General features: G+C 49.4%; 1 protein-coding gene across 2 annotated transcripts in view; it reads left to right on the plus strand.

The window, feature by feature from the left end:
* Positions 1 to 20,681, plus strand: part of Slc7a1 (solute carrier family 7 member 1) — a 75,543-nt gene extending 54,862 nt beyond the window's left edge. For both annotated transcript variants that reach the window (NM_001399982.1, XM_063271087.1), the window contains 10 exon segments: positions 1,444 to 1,602; positions 3,560 to 3,722; positions 6,423 to 6,541; positions 7,109 to 7,331; positions 8,331 to 8,470; positions 11,682 to 11,784; positions 13,341 to 13,558; positions 13,876 to 14,042; positions 14,556 to 14,664; positions 16,011 to 20,681. In NM_001399982.1, coding sequence (NP_001386911.1) covers positions 1,444 to 1,602; positions 3,560 to 3,722; positions 6,423 to 6,541; positions 7,109 to 7,331; positions 8,331 to 8,470; positions 11,682 to 11,784; positions 13,341 to 13,558; positions 13,876 to 14,042; positions 14,556 to 14,664; positions 16,011 to 16,114 — 1,505 coding nt within the window. In that variant the 3' untranslated portion in view covers positions 16,115 to 20,681.
* Positions 20,682 to 23,128: the final 2,447 nt, after the last annotated feature.

The raw sequence follows: 23,128 nt of genomic DNA on the forward strand, positions 1-23,128 counted from the left end.
AGGGGCAAATATTGGGTCTCCAGTGTCTTCAGAAGGAAAGGAGAAAGGGAGGGAGGGTGTGGGCGGCCAGTACTGCCAGCCGTTGGCACACAGCCCCTTCTTGTGTTCTGTGTGACTGGGGACTTGGGACTGGTGCATGGTGGTTCCGTGGGGCCTCCACTGCGGATCTGCACTCTGGGGGTGCCTCTGGGTTCAGGTACAAAGTGGCAAAGCTGGCTGACCAGGGTTAGTGGTAGGCTTGGCCCTGAGATGGGATCAGCCCGTTTATCGATCACCTTTGAGATGAGTTCTGAAGGTATGGATACTGTTGTCCCTGCTGCCGAGGGTTCATGGGGGAGGGGGACTTCCCAAGCAGTGTTTACCAGATCGACCAGTTAGTTCCCCCTCTCAGGAATGCGCTCTGAAGTCAGGTTCCTGACTTGCCACTTGAGTGAATCGAATGAGTAGATCTGACTGGAGGCATCAGAAGGCTGATCAGTTCATAAGATTATTTATTTGTAAGTTTTTATTGCGATACACACAGTACACGTGCGTCTACATACATTTATGCTCACACATGCGTGTTGCATTTCAAGTGCACATCCAGAAGCTTCCGAAACTTCTCAGAGTTACATACCGATAAATACCTCGGCAAACAAAATATCAAAGCGAATGGGGCGGTGCACGCCTGTGATCTTGGACCTTGGAAAGCAAAGACGGGAGGATGGCAAGTTTGAGGCCAGGCCAGGCTGTATGGCAAGACCCTGTCTCAGAAAAGCCACACCTGCTCCCCTCCCCACCCTCACCCCTGAAAACACAAAGCAATAAAAATGTGGGCAATACAAAGTGTAGGCGATATGTGCAACCTCACGTGCCCAGGAGCAGGACAGAGAGTCTCCCTCATGGTCATGGGCGGGGCTGACTGGTCGTTGATGCTCTCAGGCATCACTACAGAGGATCGACTCAGATAACGATTGCTAGACCATGAAAAGAAGTGAATTCAAAGTGCAGCTTCTACTGAATGTGTTATTGCTATTGCTAGTAATAGTCGCAAACTCGTAAGTTTCAATTTGTGGTCAATGTGGACTCTTCTATACCAGTGTCTGTCTGTCTGTCTGTCTGTCTGTCTGTCTCTCTCTCTCTCTCTCTCACACACACACACACACACACACACACACACACACACACACACACTCGTGCACACACACCCCCCCCCCAAATACACACTATAGATCTTAGCTAAGGATGAATAAAGCGTAGCTCTTTCCAAGCTCTAGCAGTCCCTTTGGCTTCACCGCGTACACTGTGGAGCCACCCCCTTCTGTTCACAGTCTACACTGCGGTTCAGCTGCTGTAGCAAGAAGACAGCGTGCGGTCCGCGAAGTCGCACGGGTGCTATAACATCCGGGGGCGGGGACCGTCCATTATCCGCTGCTCTAATTGTCCCCGTGTGTTTTGCGGCAGGTACATCCAGCGTGGCAAGAGCCTGGAGTGCAACTTTTGACGAGCTGATAGGCAAACCCATCGGAGAGTTCTCGCGTCAACACATGGCCCTGAACGCCCCTGGGGTGCTGGCCCAAACCCCGGATATATTTGCTGTGATTATAATTATCATCCTGACAGGTAAAGCCCCATCTGGACGGAAATGCTGTGTTGGAGCCGTGGGTAAAGCTCCTGTCGGGAGCTTACACTGTTTCTTATATCTACCTGTTTGTTCAGTCACTTATCGGTGCTACTGGGATAGAGCCCAGAGCCTACTCTCCGTGTCTGACCAGTGCTTTTACTGCCAAGCAGACCCCCAGCCCCTCTTGCTTTCTGGCCTCTTTGGTGCCTCTCCCCATTTCCTTGGTTTCTTTTATAAACATATAGACAATGTTATGCCTTCTCCCTGCCCCAACGGTTGCTTCCAGATCCTCCCAGGGTTGGCTGGTGTAGTCGCTGCTGAGGTCTGCACCTTCGGTGAAAGAGAGCGTCTCAGATGTCAGGGTATCTAGTGTTCTTGGAGTGAGGTCTGGTAGCACTGAATGCCTTTTGTCCTTTTGACTTGGTGGACAGCCATGCCGGAAGAAAACTACAAGTTTGTCTGCCAGGAAATTGGGGTGCAGTGGACGCCCCCCTCTAGAAGAGGAATGTATGCCTGGGCTTTCTCAGGCATCTCGGGTGGTTTTACTTCACAGTGGCACAGCCGTGAAAACACCCTTTTCATACATAAGTAGCAGAATTTGAAAATCCCGGGCACTGCAGGAGAGTCAATGGTAGCGGCTTCTCGTTAGCTGCACTGGTGCCTCTGATGCTCAGGCAGGAGCCTTTCTCCAGGAATATTTAGCAGACACAGGTAGAGCCTCAACACAGGTAGTCCTCATCAAACATTAGAAGTCAGAAAGACTTGGATGAATCTTGAGCGCCGCACACGTATTTCTGCGTAATTGAACTCATCCCCCTGCCTCCCCACCGGGGCCAGGCTTGGCAATATTTTTGGTTCCGCTAGCAGAAACCTATATCCGGAAATAAGTCCGTACAACTGTGTTAGATTTTTATTTTCCTAAACCCGAGTGGAAGGGACACTAAAGAAAACAATACTTCAGAGCATAGTGGCATCTTCCTTCTGGTTAATTAATTATTCAGTATTTCATAATTCACCTGATATGTATGGTGCTTTATTTACAGATGTGTAGAATGGGAAGGTCATATTACCCAGCTCTACTGGTTCCTGGGTGACTCTGCTCCCTTTTCAGGTCCATGGGGGTTTAGCCACATGTTAACCTTCTATTCTGTCACTGTAACAAATGTTAACCTTCTTTCCTTCACTGTAACAAATGCCGGGATTCACGTGGTATCAAGAAAAAAGGTTTATTTAGACTCACAGTGCTTGAGGCTTTCTGCCCTGTTACTTTGGGCCTGTGGGCTGGCAGAATATTGTGATGGGAACATGAGTCGTAGCCAAATGTTCATTCATGGCTGGAAAGAGAAAGAAAAGCAAGGTCTGCCTCCCTGTAGTAGCACCACCTAGTGGAATAAATCTTTTCTACGCGAGTGCCAGTCCCATCCTCACTGGGCATGCCAGTATTTCCCAGAACACAAATCATTGTTCCTAACAACATGACCAGTATCTCCAAGTACACCTGTGTCATTCCTCACCCGAAACCTCTCATCCTATCATGTCCCTCAGCCACGTGACATGTCCCCAGAGAGAACTGTCTCTTTTTAACTTCTTTGTAATATCTTTCTTCTGCTTGGTGCATGGATCAAGGCTCTGTCCGTCCTCATCCAAGGGCTGCCCTTTGTGGAATAATGACTGCCCTGGTCCTGACGTCTGCAGGCCTTCAGTGCACCATGGTGACACCCTCTGATCCCTGGCAATCCAGGATGTGGGCTCCCCTGCTGTCTGTGGTTGTCTTGATTTTGGCTCCAGAGTAACAGTTGGCTCGGCCGTGATCCCTGAGGCTCACAGAGAACTTTGGAGAACCCATGCCCATTGGTTACTCTCTCCCCTCACCTTTTACGCTGGGTCCCTGAATGAACTAAGCTGGTGTTACGGCTAAGGCTTCCACATGATTTTCTGCTTGTGGCTTTTTCTTAGGACTGTTAACTCTCGGTGTGAAAGAATCAGCCATGGTCAACAAAATCTTCACCTGTATCAATGTCCTGGTCTTGTGCTTCATCATGGTGTCGGGATTTGTGAAAGGCTCCATTGAGAACTGGCAGCTCACGGAGAATAAATCCAGTCCTCTCTGTGGGAACAAGTGAGTTTATTTCCTGTGTCCCTTTGGCATGCGACAGTTCTCCGTATTTGCTGTTTTAGCTCACAGATGGGTATTGGGTGATACAGTTCGTAGGATAACACACACCTTAAAGTATCATGTGCTTTTAATTTATTTTGTAAAGGTGCCTTCACCTGCCTTTCTTTCCCCAGTGAGGTATCCAGAGAGTTTTCTTTTTAAAACCTAACTGGCTAATGTATTTATTTACTATGTAGACCTGGCTGGCCTCCTGCTCATAGACATCTACCTGCCTTTGCCTCCCGGGTGCTGGGACAAAAGGTGTGCACCGCCACATTGTCCTACAGCATCTTCACTGCCTTCTAATTATTTAGGAAGCAGGGGCGAATCGTTGCGATGTCATTTTAATCTTCTTGGTCAGGTGTTCAGGTGAATCTTGGTGTCCCAGGACACATTGCAAATTGTCTGAGTCTATCCTCATTAAGGGTAATACTTGAATGGCTGTGGTGAGGGGACCTTTGTAAGGCAAAGGTGGCTTTTTTATGGTGGTGGCAGTCTACTTTGGAATCCCAGGTATCTTCCTTTTCTGCCCGATGACAACTTTTGCTGTCCTCTTGTCTGGTTAGCGCTGGACTGGGTGTGGGGCACACCGCAGTTTTTCCAGAGGGAGAATTAGAATAAGGTAGGGGATAAGCCCGGGGTGTCTGAAGGTTGGCCTGCAACACATCTTCCACATCCCCACCCTGACTTGATCACGCCCCTCTAGCCCCATCTTCTTTCCTTTACCAGAGCCCATTGAGTAGCCACGGGAACCTCCAAGGGAATCTGAGAAGTGTTGTCCTGTGCTAGGGGGTCCGAGCAGCGCTGTCACCCAAGCCACATTTGTCATTGGCAAATTAGAATTAGAATTATCGGTCCAAATAAAAGTATCATTTCTTTTCCTAAATTCTGCCATGGAGAAATGAGGGCTTTTACTGGCTTGTGCTTGAGCGTTCTGGAGTTATTTGTATTTATGCCAAATGTTTTAGTCCCCCATGAATTTATGGCGCAGCGGAGACAGCTCCCAGGACGTTTTGAAGTTCCACAGTAGACTTTGGAAACTCTACAGGGCGCGTGTCACTGGTTGCTGTTTACAGACAAGAGTGAAACACAGAGGCCCCGCTTGTTTCCTGGTGGTCAGCTGAGATTTAATTTTGTTATTGCGGATTGCCTGGGCCAGCAGCGGTAATTCTCCGTCATCCCTCACTGGCCGCCTTAAGGGATGGTTTATACAGCACTGGTCTCCTACACAAGGTGACATTTGTTGCCCAGGTGGGGCCCTTAAGTCCATCTGAAGACCAGAGACACTTCCGCTGGGCCACAGGACAACCTGCCACTTTAGGGGCAAAGTTCTACCAGCCCGGAGCCTAGCCGGCTCTTTCGTTTTTATTAGTCTACAAATGGCCTTGTTTTATTTACTCGTTTCCCCTTTTCCAGCTGTAGATTTCTATTTCCTCTAATAGCCCTGGGTACGTATGTGTGAAGTTGCTTGTCCCTCAGTGGGGAGCCCACACTTCCCTCCCTAACCCCATCACAAGGAGGAGTTCCGGGGATCGTGCTGGGGGATGTTATCCTGATTACTTCTCCGTGGCTGTGGTAAACGCTGACTAAATCAACCTAGGGAGGAAAGGATTTTTTTTTTTTTTTTTTTTTTTTTTGCTTTATCCTTCTGGGTCACAGTTCATCATTGATGGAAGTCAGGGCAGAAACGTAAGGCAGGAACCTGGAGGCCTGACAGCAAAAGTGTGGGGGCGGGGCAGGGGGAGGGAGGCACTGCCCGGGTTCTGAGGAGAAGTGGGGCAGGGTCTCTGTGGACTGGTTTATCCTTGCTCTTGGGTGTTGTACCCCACTCCATCAGTTGGAGAAGGGTGTGTGAGCCCCTTGTTGTGGTCAGAGCATTTCTCTTCAGCAAGCCATCCAAAACTCTATTTTCTGTTTCTGGTCATTTATCTGCACCGTCCACATGACTAGTCCTTTGCTGTCTTCTGTGGGTCCCATCTCCTCTACCCTAACCAGAAGAGGACACCGGATCCCATTACAGAGGGTCTCAAGCCACCATGTGGTTGCTGGGATTTGAACTCAGGACCTCTGGAAGAGCAGTTAGTGCGCTTGACCGCTGAGCCATCTCTCCAGCCCTCCACCCTCATTTAATACTGGACTTTGCTCATCTTTGTAGCACAGGCTCTCACTCAGCAGAAGCTCCTGCCTGATGCTTCTTCAAAGCAAACCTTCAGTGGCAACATCCACACTTTTGCCCGCAGCCATATCCCCCTCATATATGAGGGTGCTTAAGGGATATAGCGATCGACTATAAACAGTCTGCTGCTCTAATACTTTGATTTGTTTAGAAATACCTGTTTTTAGACTTAAGCTCCTGGTACATACATGGCCTGGGGAGAGGTGAGAAGAGACCTTTCCCGCCTGTGTCCTATGTCCCCTCAGACTCCTTCCTCTCTCTACCATTCTCTACATAGAAAATGCTTCTGGAAGGGTTAATAGTGTCATTGGGGTTCCAGATCCTGGAGCAGAGAGGCCTGCCACCCACTGAGTGTCCTCACTAGAAGCCTAGGGATTATGGCCAGAGAGACTGAAGCATTGCTGCTCTCTTCAGAGCACTGTCATCCCCAAAATGAAACTGTGCAGCAGGTGGTCTAAGCTTTGCTGTTTTGTTTTTCTTTCTCCTAGTGACACAAACGTGAAATACGGTGAGGGAGGGTTCATGCCCTTTGGATTCTCTGGTGTCCTGTCAGGGGCAGCGACCTGCTTTTATGCCTTCGTGGGCTTTGACTGCATCGCCACCACAGGTCCGTAGACTCTCGCACTGGTGGGGCCCCGCTTCCTTGCACCCACTGCCAGCCATGCCTTTTCCCCTTGGCACATGCCACTTGCCGCTCTGGTTCCGTGGGAGTGACTGCAGAGATTTGTCACTTCCTGCCGGTGGCTTCTCACCTCTCCATATCCCCTAGGAACGGTGCCTGACAGGAAATTACATCATTAACATAACAAGGGCTCTGTCGCTGGACTGGGACAATGACAGTGTATCTGTAGCCTGATTTCATATCTGCACATGCAGGGCTTTATGATAACGACAGCCGGGTGGGTTGGATGGGTCAGCTCCCTGAAGCCTCTCAGCCAAAGGAAACAAGCCTCTCCCTTAGCTGAACCATGATAGGAAGGTGGGGAACACCCTCCTGGGCTGCGGTTGTGTGGTGGGTGTTACCAAGGGCCCTGCTCCGTCATGGGAGGGCAGGAGACCCGAGTTCCTGCAGGCTGAACCCTGTGGGGCGTGTGCTTTAGTGTGATTGTGTAGAGGATGTGACTGACGCTGCCCGGCTTTCTCTCATTGGCTGACACCCCCTCTCTGCTTCTAGGGGAAGAAGTCAAGAACCCCCAGAAGGCCATTCCTGTGGGCATCGTGGCGTCCCTCCTCATTTGCTTCATAGCTTACTTTGGGGTGTCCGCTGCTCTCACCCTCATGATGCCCTACTTCTGCCTGGACACTGACAGCCCACTGCCTGGCGCCTTCAAGTACAGGGGCTGGGAAGAAGCTAAGTATGCAGTGGCCGTGGGCTCCCTCTGCGCACTCTCCACCAGGTGAGAGCAGCTTCCTGAGCGCCCCCAGGCCCAGCACCCCAACCAGCACCAGCGGTGTGTCTCAGCCCCGTGTAATGTTATACAACTGTGTTGTGTTATAAAAGATGCTCCCTTTTATCCATAGGGAGCTACACTCTGAGGCTTCCACTGGGTGCCTGAAACAGTAGACCATTCCGAACCCTGTATACAGTATTCCCTTTTACACAACATGCACACATACACGTGCACACGTGCACACGCACACACACGGTAAAGTTTAATATATAAAATTTGGCACGGTAAGATTGACCAGTAGCTAAGGGTAAAATGAAGGCATTATTATGTACAGACATTTTAAAAGGCAGAATGATCAGTTGCTTATTACTGGAATTTTCCATCTAATATACACGTCATTCTATAGTTGACATGGGTTACGAGCTACAGAATGTGAAACTAGGTAAGGGAAGACCACCACGGTTTTGTGAAGAACTGGAGCCAGTGTCTGTACATGAAATGGTTTTCTGCTCCTGACTTTGGCTTCTGAATCAAGCCCTCTCTTTGACCACTGTAGTTTTGGCCTTTAGTTTGGCTGCAAGGCAGGAACTCTTTTGCTTAAAGGAGTGGGTGTCTTTTAATGAGACACATACTCCTACACACACATCACACACACACACACACACACACACACACACACACACACACACACACACACCCTTGTGTAAACAGGAACCATTACCAATGATTGGCCTCAGCTAGGAATAACTGCAGAGACAAATGTGAAAACTCTTATGGAGTTGCTCCTGGACCCCCATCTCTCTTATGTCAGATGCCCCTGGTCTCATCACTGTCATGTTACCTTGGTGATGTGCAGAGCCTTGTAGCCCTGGGTGCCAAGCAGTATGGAGGGGAGTTGATCTTGGTGAGAGCAGACGCCCCTCCTTGGTAGCCAGGGCCATGGGTCATCTGAGGTCTTGTTTGCCAGTGACCATTTTTTGTCTGTTTTGCCTTTCTCTCACCCAGTCTCCTAGGTTCCATGTTCCCCATGCCCCGAGTTATCTATGCCATGGCTGAAGATGGACTACTGTTTAAATTTTTGGCCAAAATCAACGATAGGACCAAAACACCAATAATCGCTACTGTGACCTCAGGCGCCATCGCTGGTAAGTGTTGTAATTCATTCCCCATGCTGCTGTTTGAACAACTGAATCGGCATTCCCAGGGGAGCGCATCTCCAATTTTACCTGTCTGTGAACTGTGAAAAGCTGTACCTCGTGCCTTTGAGCTTTGTCCAACTGCTGCTTTCCACATTCAGACCTGGGTTCAGTTACTAAAAAATAACTGTATAGATTTTTTTTAATTCTGTGTGTATGGGCGTTTGGCTCTGTGTGCGTGTGTGTGTGTGTGTGTGTGTGTGTGTGTGTGTGTGTGTGTGTGTGCGCGCGCGCGCACCAAGTGTCCAGCTGGTACCTATGGAAGCCAGAAGAGGGAGCCAGGTTTCCCAAAACTAGAGTTACAGATGGTTGTGAGCCCACACATGGCTGTTGGTAAGCAAGCTCAAATCCTCTACGAGAGCAGCAGCCAGTGCTTTTAACAGCTAAGCCATCTCTCCAGTTCTAGATACCTATACTTTGAAAAGAAAAAGACAAAGCAGATTTACAGAGGATAAGATAGAATTATTCTTAGAGTTTAACTCTTATGTCATCTCCATGGGCAGGACTATCTCTCTCTGTCTCTCTGTCTCTCTCTGTCTGTCTCTCTGTCTCTGTCTCTCTCAGTCTCTCTCTCTGTCTCTCTGTCTCTTGTCTCTCTCTGTCTCTGTCTCTCTCAGTCTCTGTCTCTCTGTCTCTGTCTCTCTCTGTCTCTTTCAGTTTCTCTCTCTGTCTCTGTCTCTCTCAGTCTCTCTCTCTGTCTCTTGTCTCTCTCTGTCTCTGTCTCTCTCAGTCTCTGTCTCTCTGTCTCTGTCTCTCTCTCTGTCTCTTTCAGTTTCTCTCTCTGTCTCTGTCTCTCTCAGTCTCTCTGTCTCTCTCTGTCTCTTTTGTCTCTCTCTGTCACACACACACACACACACACACACACACACACACACACACACACACACAGAGCCATCCCTTCAGAGCCACCACCTTCCCTGCCCCTTGAATGTTTCCTTATGTAGAATTTGGCAGGTTGACCAAGGGGACTTTTGGGTATCGTCCGCAAGTCCTGTGTCTGTGTATCTTAGCTCATAGATTCCCCGGAAAAATGAATGTCCCTCAGTCAGTTGGTTTAAAAAAACAAAACAAAACAAAACAAATACCATATACCATCTCTTTCTTGGGGGCATCTTTAGGAGTTCTTGTTTGCCCTCAAACAGTGGTAGACCCAGAGCAGAGGAAGTTTTCTTAGGAGATCATGTCCATCCCCAAGAGGATAGCTGTGCTAGATGAACTTGGTAAACTAAAGGACCACGTGACAGTACTAGAGACCTGAGAGGAAGCTGGGGTGCGCACTGCCATTTGTTTCGTGGTCTGTTATTCCTTCCCTTCACGACTGAGGTTAGAGCCCACTGTCCAGCTGGAGAAGTAGAGACCTGGAAAGTCTCAGGGTCACACCCAGGGAGGCAGGGACTCTCTTGATCCGTTCGTGTTCCCACTGGAGGCGGTTTCTTGCAGGATCGAACTAGAGCCAGGGGTCTCGTTTGATCCACTGGAACACATGGTACCTACCACACAACGTGTATCGTGGTGATTTCTAGTGGGCCATCTTAGATGAAGCAATTCCTTACTAGCTGTATTAGTGTCTTTGCTCTATTAAAGGGTTTTGGTTTTGTGACTATCATATTAAAGAAAAGAAAACAAGTTTCAAGTTATTTAGCAACATCTCTGCCTGTAATCAGTGACTGTAACGGGGAGGTTACAGTATGACCCGCAGAATTAAGTCACGGAGGAATTTGTTCAGTGTTTCCACATAGTTTGATTTAGTTTCCTTCCCGCGCTCACAAATAATCTTCGACATGTCTAGAAAGTACACGACACTCGCCAAACCGAGTGGTTTCTTTTTCCCCTTTGGTGGGATTCGAGCTTGGTACTCTGAAGACCGTCTCCCACAGAAGCGGTTTGTCTGGGTTTTCTCTGCGGGCAGGGATGCGGGTAGTGATGGAGGCAGAGTGGCATGTGCGGTTGGAAGGTGTTCCAGTGACATGGAAGGCCTTCTCTGCTCTCTAGCCGTATTGTTCATCACCAACTTAAACCTGTTTGGCTCGCATTGATCCGGTGGGGCCGCAGAGATGTTCGTGGACAGTCTCGTGACCCTGCTTTAATTTGTATTGATTTGCATGTGATTTGAAAATATCTCAAAGCAGATCTTACTCAATTATTTTTTTAAATGGAGAAAATCGGTATCACACTGACAGAAATAGGCAACACAGGGAATTTTTAAACCAACACATGTTTGTAGTACCACTGGGCATCGTCGAACCTAGATCTTGCATAGAGTAAGCCGGTGCTCTACCACTGACCAGGACCTCCCAAGCACGTGTGTTCAATTCTTCTAAAGCCCAGAACTGCGTGGCAGGATGGGAAGGTTGGTTTGGTGATAGGGATGTCACCATTTAGGAATAACTTTGGACTTTTCATATGTGAGGAACAACCTTTCCCTACTTAGCTGTCAGGAGTAGGAGGCCCTGTGCATCTTCCCAGAGCAGCGGATCTCCCCATCACTGTTATCTCTGGATAGATGTGTCTTTAGACGATACGCTAGGAGTCCAGACACTGGCCTGCCTGCTTTAAACCTGAGTACCTAGAACTTAGTGACTGGCACACTTTCGGTCAGTGCTGCCTGGCTGAGTGAATGAAGGTGGATGGAGAAGGGATGGTTGGGTGGAGGAGGGACTGGTGGGTGGAGGAGGGATGGGTGGGTGGCAGATGGATGGATGGAACACAGATGGATGAAATAGGTGAACGGTGGAGATAGATGTGTGGAGGGATGCATGGATGTGGCTGTCTATGCACCGCCAACATGTGGCAGAAGTCACAGTGGGGTTGGAGTTACAAGAATCTGATAGAGATCCGGGCTCTTCCATTAACTACCTGAATTACCTTAGGTGAACTGCTGTAGTGTTGGCTTAGAAGATCATTACACACACACACACACACACACACACACACACACACACACACACACACACACATACACACACAAACACACACACAGCATTCTATGCAGATTTTAATGTTATTTCTTGAGAACTCTCTTTCAACCCTGAGCCTGTCCTCAATTGAGCAATGTCTCTCATGGACTGGCTGAGTGAGGGTAGGCCTGGGAGTACCGGATTACAGGTGAGTGGATAGCCAGAGGGCCACTCACCAACCCTGATGTCTGTCTTCTCCCCAGCTGTGATGGCCTTCCTCTTTGAACTGAAGGATCTGGTGGACCTCATGTCCATTGGTACTCTCCTGGCTTACTCTTTGGTGGCTGCCTGTGTTTTGGTCTTACGGTATGTATGACGTCCCTGAGTTCAATGACAAGTAAACAGACACTGAGTAAACAGACACTTGTGGCTGTTCTAACAAGTGGGGTTTTAAGTTCATGATTTTCAGGCCAGGCTAGCTGAATTGGAGGATGCAGAGTAGAAGGTGGGATGTGGTCTAGTGGTACATTAAGCACCCCTAACCCATCCCTCTCCCCTATCCCCCTCGTCCCCTCCACCGGTTTCTCCTGCCAGGCTCCCTAGTTTTCTGGCTTAAATGTCCTAAGCACTAGCATTGGTCGGAGTCTGGGATCAGAAACTTAGAAGGCTTAGGACAATGGCTTCAGTTGGCCCAGTTGTTGGGGTAGAGGATCCCAAGACTATATCAGAAGAGCCTACGGCCTATGAAGCCAGGTCAGTACGATGCTTCTGAGTGAATCATCATGGCGTAGCTCTCAGGGATACTGGATTCTAACTCATTTTCTTTTGAGGACAATAGCATTAAAGTGACTTTAGGGCTACTGAAGCTTGGTGCTGTAGTGTCTCACCCACGCAGAGCCTTCCCAAAGCACATGCCTGGGCTCCATCTTGGTTTGGTCAAGGAGGAACAGGCATCTGGTCTAGGGATGGCCTGAGGTGGCATTTGTCATGAGAACATGCATTGTGACTGTTTGTCATACAGACATAGCTTCCTTTCCTCTTAGAAGGCAAATAACTTCATTTTTCCGGCACCTGATTTCCATAAAACCTGGGCTGTTTCCTGCTAGTGACTGAAGACTCATCCTAAACTAATTCTTGGACCTCTCTATTCCACTCGAGAGGCTCAACCCTAACGTGTTCTTTGAGATCCACCTGCTTTCTTAGTTGGCCAAATTCCCATGCATATTGTGAGTCTGTGGGAAGAACTAGCTTGCTACACTTGCTACACACACTTCTTGTGCCTGGTCTTGGTTATCTTCAAAACAATTCAGAAGGTATGCTGCTTTCAAAAGCTGTTGAGGACGGTCTGGTTGGGAAGGCAAGGAACTGCCCTCACGTAAACGCATGCTTCATCTGTGGGTTGCCTGAGTCATTCTGCAGGCTCAGTTCTTCACCCAGCTCTGTCGATACTCACTCCAAGGCATTTAGGAGTTTTAGAAGAGGTTTATCCAATTAGGTCATGCAGGCCAAGCTTACCCACCCTCTGGCTTCTAGTCAGTGGTTCCTCAGCTTCCTGCAGCAAGCAGAATCCTAGCGCTACTGATAAGCTTTGTTCTTGACAACAATGGTGAGGAGTGTCCTAACATTGTCACACCCAAGGGCTACTCCTACTTCCCGTTCAGGAGAACCTCTCTGGACATTTCACTGGACTGCCTCTTGGGGGTTCCCCCATTGATCTACCCAAAGGAAGGACACCAAGGTTGAGAATTAGCCAAAGTAGGAAGGACTTGATCAGTCCTTTGCTCTTGCATTGCTAGAGATTGTACCATTCTACCCGTGTCTCAGGCTTACCTTCGAATGCTCGCTGAGAACCAGACTAATGTGTGTGTCCTTCCTTCACAAAAGCAGACAACAGCACTCATGTTGTGGGCATGTCTTTCCAGGTACCAGCCAGAACAACCTAATCTGGTATACCAGATGGCCAGAACCACCGATGAGCTAGACCAGGTAGACCAGAATGAGATGGTCAGTGCCAGTGAGTCCCAGACAGGCTTTTTACCAGCAGCCGAGAAGTTTTCTCTGAAAACCATACTCTCACCCAAGAACATGGAGCCGTCCAAATTCTCAGGGCTAATTGTGAACATTTCAGCCGGCCTCCTAGGTAAGAGTTCCCGTTTTTCCTGGGAAGGGTTTGGAGTCTGCCTCTGTGGTGCTGTGTGGCTTCTGGTCCTCAGGGATGAGAGTAGGGTAGGGATGGGGGAGGTGGTGAGAATGATGAGTGTCTGTTTGGTACCCAGCTGTGACATCAGCTTTTCCCATGAATTCTCATGGAGTTCATGATACAGACGTAGTCTCCTTTTGGAAGATTTGAAGATTTACAGGGATATATAATATATATATATATAATATACTATATATTAATATATTATAAATATATATATTATATATTATACACGGGGAATCATTTCTGTCTCACAGCCGTTCTTATCATCACCGTGTGCATTGTGGCCGTGCTTGGAAGAGAGGCCCTGGCTGAAGGGACGCTGTGGGCAGTCTTTGTAATGACAGGGTCAGTCCTCCTCTGCATGCTGGTGACGGGCATCATCTGGAGGCAGCCTGAGAGCAAGACCAAGCTCTCGTTTAAGGTGAGCAGCTTGGCAGGCCTGTAGAAAATGTACTGATGGGTCACAGGCGTGCTTTCTCTGCCGGGGAGCTGAACCTTTGTGGCTCGGCCAGTCCTGGGAGTTTCAGGGGGTGGGCAGCTCTTGCCTGCTAACCTCAGGGACCCTCAGAGCATAATATGTCTTGTTAAGACAGGGCCTGTCTCTAGAAGCAGGAGCCCCTATGTCTTCCCGGTCCTCAGTTAGTACAGCATACTTTGTCTCTAAGGACCTCTTGTTAAATATCCTGATGAATTGCCTAGCGTTGCTTGACCGTGGAGGGGACCAAGGCAACTTCAGTATAATAATAATAATAATAATAATAATAATAACAACAACAACAACAACAATATCAACAGCAACAGCAAAATAGTTTGACCTTGGGGATAAAATGGATAGCCCTCTTCTAGTCTCTCTACAAAGAATGTTTGGTCAATTCTATTTGGAGTGGGTTGTTGAGTTTGCCAACAGACCTGATGCCCCCTCCTGTCTCTGCAGGTACCCTTTGTCCCCGTACTTCCTGTCTTAAGCATCTTTGTGAACATCTATCTCATGATGCAACTGGACCAGGGCACGTGGGTCCGGTTCGCAGTGTGGATGCTGATAGGTAGGTGATGCTGTGTGTTTCGCTGAGTGATTCCCATTCGGTATCCTGGCTTCTCTCCGGGTCTACTCTATGAGGCCGCATATTTTCCTCTCCTGCTTCCTGTCCGGCTAGTTAATGTTGCAGAACCTGCCTCCTCTTACCTTAGATAACACAAAGAAATCTGAGTAGTCAGTGGCTTGCTCTAAAACTCCTGATGTGTTGTGAAATCTTCCTTTAGATACATTTCATAGGTGGTTGCCCAAGATAGTTCTCTCTCCAGGCTTATCTTGAAGTTATAAACGCATGAGGTAAGAGAGATAGTTATTAACAAAGCACCTACGTGGCCAGTACCTGGGCCGTGTGGGCTCTAGGCTCTTCTGAGTGTGTGGGAGGTGCTGAGAAGCTCTGGATGGAACGGCAGCTCCCTTGTTCCTGACACAAGACAATCAGAGCTTGAGGCAACTTGGAGATTGGGTACAGTTTAGTCCGGTGTTGTCTGCTTGGGTGATGGCCAGCCCACACTAGGGCTGATCTTGTGTCTTTCCCTACCGCCAGCACGCTACCCTGTGCCCAGCCCCCACCCCAGGCATCTGACGCTGGGACTGTAGGAGCTGGTTTCAGTCCTTCTCATTCTGTGTATGATGGCCCGGGGGACTAGCCCTGGGACCCTGGGAGCTTATGAGAAGCGTCTTGCATTATTTCTTCGTACATTCCAGGGACCAGTCCTCGTTTGGCTTTAAAATCTAGAGAGGTGCCCATAGCTCACTGTGACCCATTTCTTGGTGGTGGAGGTGTGGGGTCTTTATCTGAACCCCTCTTGCCTAGGCAGCTGAGCCCTCAGGACTGCAATCCTGTGTATGCTGCACAGGTGACCCTCACTTAGCCATGTGCTCCCAGCCCCTTGGGGGTCCGGTTGTTTGAAGCATCGCTGCAGATGCAGCGAGCCCTGGATGCTGGGTCAGTACTGTGCGTTGTCCTGTGACACTACGTCCCTTGCCGTTGACTATCTCCTTCAGTCTGGTGGGTTACTTAGAAAAAGCAGAGCTACTAAGCCAGTGTAGGGCAGAGAACCTGCCTGAAGTCCCAACCTGGGAAGTGAAAGTGTCTCTCTGGTACTCTGAGGCCACCTAGTGGTGGGCAACAGCTCAACATCTTCCGTGACCGTCCGCCTATTCCACTGCGCAGGGCGGCAGGATGTAAGTAGCTTTACTGCAGTGGAAGCCGGACAGTGACTTTGGCTAATCTGATCTGGGGCCTTGTGTTGCCTCTCCAGGTGTTGGGGTCTTGGGGTGCATCTCCTGGGCAGCCCCCCTGTGGGTCTATCATCCCCGCCCTCTCGTTCATTCCTCTGTTCTCTTTTCCCATAGGCTTTGCCATCTACTTTGGCTATGGGGTCTGGCACAGTGAGGAAGCATCCCTGGCTGCTGGCCAGGCAAAGACTCCTGACAGCAACTTGGACCAGTGCAAATGACCCATAGCCCCACCCACCAAGGTGACAGCGGTTGACGGGTGCCGGCAGAGGCCTGGGACCCTCACACTCTCTCCCCTCATGCCTCGGGACCAGCTCACACCCCCAATGTCACCAAAGCTGGTTTGTAGCCTCAGCCATAGCTGACATGGCTTGGTCAGACAGCCCTGCAGCCAGCTCCAGAGATCCTGGTCACTTCTGGACAGTTCCTTGGTTTTTCTCATCTCCCTCTGAACAAAGAAAGCAGCCCTTCTCCCTGCCAGCTGGGCGCTTTGCTGCTTCGGCCCCAGCAGAAGGGAGGCCCCCTTCTCCTCTTATTCGGGAAGCAGGCCTCCCTCCTTCCCTGGGACCACCCTGCGTACACTCATACGTACACTCCAGAGGGTTAGTGGGCGTCTATCTCCCTGTCAACCCAGCCAGGACAGCCACCTGACCCCAAGATGCGAGACTAGCCCAGTGAGGAAGCTGTCTCCCAGCAGTGCAACCCAACAGCCCATCAACTCCAGAATACCTAGAGGACCAACAGGCCCGCATCTTACTGCTTTCAGGCTGGGGTATTAGGATGGGGCCCTGATCTGCATAGAGGCTTCTGAACCAAGCCCAGCACAGTGTGAGCCATTCTCACGCGCAGAAAACGGGAGGTCCCTGGAGTGATCGATTGTATCAAGACTGGATGGCCAGCTCTGCTCACGTGGACGAGGGCGACATTCTCTAGCCTTATTCTTAGCAGGCCTGGATCAGTTTCTGCTGCTCTTGGCATCTGTCCTCACTGTCCTGAGTCACTGGAACACGAGGCTATATCAGTAGGATTGTCATTCTCTCAGGTCTTCCAAGGTGGTTCGGACAGGTGGCACTCAATACAGGGTGGTGACACTCTTCTAACCGCTGACGCGAAGGACTGCTGTGGGGGTCCTCCAGTCGCTTGCTGTGAATCACTCCACTGGATTAACTTGGGGCTCACTGTTGTTAATGTTCCAACCTTGGGAGATGGTCAAATAATTACCCAGTGCCATATCAGCTTGTGGTTCGTGATGTGTGCTCTGCACAAGAGGTGGCTTGGGGTCCTACCGCTATCCCTCCTGTAGCTGTGGTGCCTTTGCCTGCCGTGCTACTGGTAAGATTTCTACCCTGGCCTGGACCTTCTGCTCCCCGAGTCTGCCTTCATTTCCCCTCCCCCATGCTCCTTATCTCTCTGGGTGAGGCCCTAGGGCCTACACCTCTTCACTTACTCTGTGTAGATAGAAAGGATGGTGAGTGAGTGCTGGTGGATTCCTGGAACCAGCAGGGCACCCCTCCTCCACACCCACGCCATGACAACAGGGCGGGGAAGGCTGGTGTCTTAGACTAATATTAATGCTGTTTTTAAAGCCTAGCTTTCTTTCCTGTCTGGCCTTTGACCCATGTCTGGTGGAAACCGGCCGGGTAAACTGATGACACTGTCTTCCCCTCTGCTCTGGAAGGTTCTTGGGAATGGCCGGAGTTGGTGGAACTGGCCTGGCACGGAACCTAGTGGTGGAGCACTTGCCTAGCATATGCAGGGCCCCAGTGCTACGGAAAATTAGAGAAACCGCCCGGTTGCTGTGTCAGCCAGTGGAGGGTAGCAGAGCAGCCAAGAGCCAGGCATCGTGCCAGGCCCTGACCCCCATCCAGGCACTTTGTCTCCTAGGCTGTCTGAGAAAACTTCAAAGGGAGTATTATAAGACCCTAAATGTTGAGTTTCTAAAGGTATTTAAAGTTATGTAGATTGGTGCTGTAAAATATTTTGATAAATATTAACTTATTTCGTTCGGGTCTTAATTACCTGTTGTCTTCTTAGGGCCTGTTAGATATGTCTGGGTTGGTTTTTTTTCCCCCCCTTGTTACTTACATAGGCAGAGAAGGAGTGCCCAGTGAGGTGTTGGGAGAATTAGGTTTCACTCTGTAGCTGCCCTAGTCTAGCCTCTGCCTCAGGCTCCTGAGTGCTAAGGTCGTAGGTGTGAGCCTCCTCTCCTCCTGCTAAACTGTCTCCTCGCTTTCTGGATGAAACTTTCCTGTCTAAGGCAGCTGAACAATGTGTTTACAGTTGACATTTCAGCCAGCAGCCTGGATCCCACCAAGGGGAAAGGTATATATATATATATATATATATATATATATATATATATATATATATATATATATATATGGGTTTGATCCGCCGACAGCAATGGTGGCAGATCTGCTCTGTGTGTTTCACTATGTGACACAGGAGCAAACACAGGCCTTGGCTGGGGGTGGGGGTGGAGGGGTGACATCCTATACCCACTTCCTAGTCAGGAAAAGATATGCAGGGGTGACTTGCCTAGTTAGTTGATTGGCCACTGAGCTTTCACTAAGTGTGGACAGTTAACCAGGGAAGCTCTTTTGGGGTGCACGGGAACAATGAAGCTTGGAGGGAGCCCCTAATATGCTTTTTTATTATGCCCCCAGTTCCTTTTCCTGAAAGGAAAACACAAGCCCCAAACCCAGACAACACACATACACACATCCCTCCGGACCCACAGTAGGTAGGGTCGAGTCTCCTAGTCTCCCGTCCAAAAAAGAGTCCCATTGGATTTCAAAGCGTGGCCAGTATTTCCTACCTGGTTGGGACTTAAACATTTTAAAGACAACTTCCCATGCCTTCCCTTCAACTAGAGTGCTCACATTGGAAAGACCCATTTTCTCAGGAGCCTGTGCCCTTCCTTCTTGTCTCTGGGTCGAAGTTCATGAAGAAGCCAATACCCAGGGAGCTGTGCTTAGGAGTGGGGCCCAAGATGTCTCCACCTTTCAGAAGGTGGCCCCAGTGGTGGCTTGGTGGCCAGAAGTGACTGCAGGACCGTGGCAGGACATCAGGCTCCTCCACCTGCCCCTAGTGGGCAAGGGTTGGATATCCCCCCTCCCAAACCCCCCCTCCTGAGCACAGCCAGCGTGTGCACACCAAAGGGAATATATGACACACTCCACCCTGTCCACTACCTGCCACTCTCATGCACAGGGCTGGGGATACCAGTGGCTATGTTTGTACGTTGGCCCTAACCCCAGGCAGACATTCTGAATTGGGTAGTGTTCATAGTCTCCTCTAACAAGGAACTTGCCCAACGCTGGAAGAAGCTTAGAAACAGCAGTGTGAGGGACTGGGTTCCTGGGATAAGCGTGGACAAGTCCCACAGACCCCCTCATATCTACCGGCCAAGCCACGGGCACCGCTGGCCTGTGTACCTACCTACAATGAAAACATGGCTGGCTCTCGCCGGGGCCCATCCTTTCTGACTTGAATGTCGTATGTCCCCACAGAAACTTATTTCATTCTAATAAAAGCTTACTGTTTTCTTGGTACCCAAACACTAAAGAATCTTAGTGGGGATCTCAGTGCCAGGATACTTGAGTCCAGGTATGGTTGAGGTAGCCAAGTGAGTGGCCAACAGAGAATACATGAGCCATGGAACTGCTACAGAAGTCAAAGTCAGCGGTGAATGTATGTTATGTGCGGTTATTTTATGGAGTTCAAACCGTCCTGTCTGTTTGGCCTCCTCGTGAGAAGATTGTACGTGAGGCTCCTGGGGGGAGAGTGAACGGTCCATTCCTTCAGCTCATTTTGGTGTGTGGAATGCTTTTATTGACACAGTGGTACAGGTGAAATGTGCACCAGTCCAATGTGGTTAGGATGAAAATTTTAAGGCAAAAAGAAAAAAAAATCAGCTGGTTTTCACCTCCCTTACTCTAGCCCAGTCTGGCCGTATCCGCTGCTCCATTGAACTGGAAGAATATGGTGTGGCCAAGGGTCTTGGGACATGGTGACCAAGGAGCCTTCCTGGACCATCCTGTTACATGTGCTGAATGGCTAGCAAAAAAAGCCCAGGAGAGATGAAAAGACCACGTCCAAAAAATGTTCTCAGGGCGCTGGCGTGTCCAGCAGGGTCAGGAAGCAAGATTTAGGAAGAGACATCATGCAAACTAATTTATTGACAAGTGTTACCTTTGCGTTCCTTGACAAGCTTTTTTGCGTTTGGGACTTATTTTCCCATTTGAGAAGTTATAATATATCTTTGTATTTAAGGTATTTACTGCTTTGTTTGTGCCTTGCAGCTTCGATGGGTTTAAGGTTCACAGAGGGTCATGATACTAATGAGGGCTGGTTTATTAGCAAACCTGAGCAGTTAAGTGGTTTCTCCAGGACAATTTTTTTACTTCTACTGAACACAGAGCCATTATTAAAAGAGTTATGTGTGGATTTTCATTATGTAAATTGTATATATTTTTTTGCTTGTTCGAGGTTCTATTTTTCTAATAGTCTTCTTACAGTTTCTTACAATGACATTAGATTAAGTCCGATACTAACTGTAAATCAAGCTGGTCTCTGTTGGATTCCCGTGGATTAATTCTATTTTATTTTAAGGCCAAGTGCAGGTGTCGTCCATCACCCTTTTAAGAAATGTGAAACTTGTGTCTCCCCTCGTGGCTGAATACATTGTACACTGGCAAACCCCCTCCCGTCCCTGTGTGTCAGAGCTATTTTGTGGTACATTGTGTCATGCTTCTGCAGATGCTAATAAATCCTGTCTGGCTTCCATGCACACTGTGTGATCTCAAGTGGGCTGGCGCTCTTGCCTGCTTCCCAAGAGTGTTCATTCCGAAGGGGCAACGATCTGTTTGACATCTTTAGCATCTTTCCACTGCGTGGGACACAGCCGGTGGCTTTATTTCTATGGTGTGGATTTTTCTAGAAGCCATTTGGGAAAGGCTTTAGGCCTGTACTTCTAGATCCCAGCTGTCTCCCTACCCCATCCCTCCAGACTCACCTGGGGTTGGGGCTACAGAGTTCATCAGCCATTGGACTTAATTGAACCAGACGACTTGGGTCTCAGCAAAACCCCTCAGTCCACAGGCACGGGAGATTTGCCCTTGCTGTCACACACACACGATCTTGGAGGACACAGGTTAAAGCAGAGGACAGGCTAGGGATGAGATTGTAGTTCATCCAAGGATGGTTATATACATTCCCGTGCACTCTACGGAAGGGCACATTCATTCATTCACTTGTAGCACAGGAGAGAGGTTCAGACAGCTTGATAGGGGCAGTGGTGGCAGACACTCAAGAGTATGATTCTGGCTCCCTGGCATGGGCCAGATCAGAAATAAGTGTCAGGAATAAGGGTACACGTCACATGCCTGACCACCTGGGGGCACAGATCCCTGAGCTTCGGTGTGAAAATAGTAATGTGCAGTGTTGGGGGTAGTAGCAATGTGGGGATCTGGGTTTCTTTTACAGACTTAGGGATGTTCTAAGAGTATGTTTCCATTGTAATCCCAGGTGTGGGATGTGCGGCTGCTTCAGATTGACCACAGCAGCTGACTATGATTTTCCTCGTGCTCTAGCAGGGGCATGATTTTGCCGGCTGCTCCGTTTCTGACGTTAGGTAATGTTTGGAATTCCGGGGACTCCCCCTCACCCCCCGAGAGGCAGTGTGGGTTGGCGGTCGGTTGTGGTTTGTTAAGTAGTCGTGTGTAAAGATACAACAAGAAGAAATTAGATATCCTGACAGTGAAGATCAGACTTTGCCCCCCAAGGAACTTGATGCCCCTAATCAACAGCCAGGGCTACACAGAGAAACCCTGTCTGGAAAAATAAAAAAGGAGGAGGCTACCATTCCCTTCAGCTCACTTTGGGCCAAGTGCAATCCACGGTTCCTGCAGCTCCACCGTGCCATCTAGTGGGTGACATTGGGTGCTATGCTGTTAGCCTTTAAAGGTATGCAAAGGCCATCAGCAAGTTTCAGACTATCCTCTCCATTGTGGGGTTCTGAGGGGATGTCCTGGGCTGCAAACCTCCCCTCATCCTGTTTGGCTATGAAACACTTTCAGTGAGCCAAATCTGTCCCCTTGTGGCTCAGTATTCTAAGGGTAGAAGAATTCACGTGGTCCCATAGCCTTGTCTTTCAGCCACATCTGCCATCTGCCAGCGACACAGAGCTGGGCAGAATATGATGTTGCCACCGGGAGGACTAGAAATGGTGTATAACCTTATCAGTCCCTGCTCAAAAGGAGCCATTTTGTTCCACTGAGTTAAACTTGCCCACCAGGCTAGAACATAGGGTAAACAGACATGTACACACATGCACAGTCGATGCAGACCCTAGGCTGGGCAGACTCTGGACCTGGTCACCCACCGTTCATGAGAATGCAGGGAGAGAGACAGAAGACACCCCAGCTGTTCACTGATACCATGTACTGATGTAGGATCTGCTATGAGGGTGACCTTCAAGGCTAACTCTAGGGAGGGTGCCTTCCGATGCCTGGGTTCCTACTTGAGATGATACAGGTCTCCCGTATAGGTGAGCTGGGGTCCTCAAGACTCCTTGGTGCGGAGGTGGTGATGAAGGGTTGAATTCCTAAGGTTCCTCTGCCCTCACTGATTCCCCTGTGGGAGGGAACATCGTTCCTTTCCGCTTCTCATTTTCTGAACACGCCAGGGGTTGGGTGAGCCTCCAACTCCTTTAAAAATGCTGGTGCAGGCATCAGACTGTTTACCACATGGGGTGGGGCTGAGGACAATGCCCGGTGGCTACCATACTGTGAGGGAGCTCGATATCCCAGGAAAAACTAAGGTTAGAATATACTGACCATTGATGCATTGATCAGCATTCCCTATCCATAATTTGGGAAGCTTGGGTGATCTGCAGGACATCACAGGGGCATCATGGGACCAGAGAGTGACATGAACGCGGGGGCTGCTACTGGGCTGTTCACACGAACAGATTGGTTGAGATCCTCCTTTCGTCCCCATGCACTCCACCAATGTGAGCACAGGAAGTGGAAAACTCAGGTCTTCCTCGTGACCCGCCCCCCATGCAAAGCTGGGCACCTGTGGGACATGCTAGGGCCAGGTGAGGTTGGACAAACTGGCCATAATCCACAAGAGTGGCTGGCAGGATAGGGAGAGTGGCTGATTCCAGATTGGAAGGAGCTAACGTGTATCTCAGCCCCTGTGGTGGTTTGAACACGGGTAAGCCCATAGGA

The sequence above is a fragment of the Rattus norvegicus genome, chromosome 12 (assembly GCF_036323735.1).
Source record: "Rattus norvegicus strain BN/NHsdMcwi chromosome 12, GRCr8, whole genome shotgun sequence".
Taxonomy (NCBI): domain Eukaryota; kingdom Metazoa; phylum Chordata; class Mammalia; order Rodentia; family Muridae; genus Rattus; species Rattus norvegicus.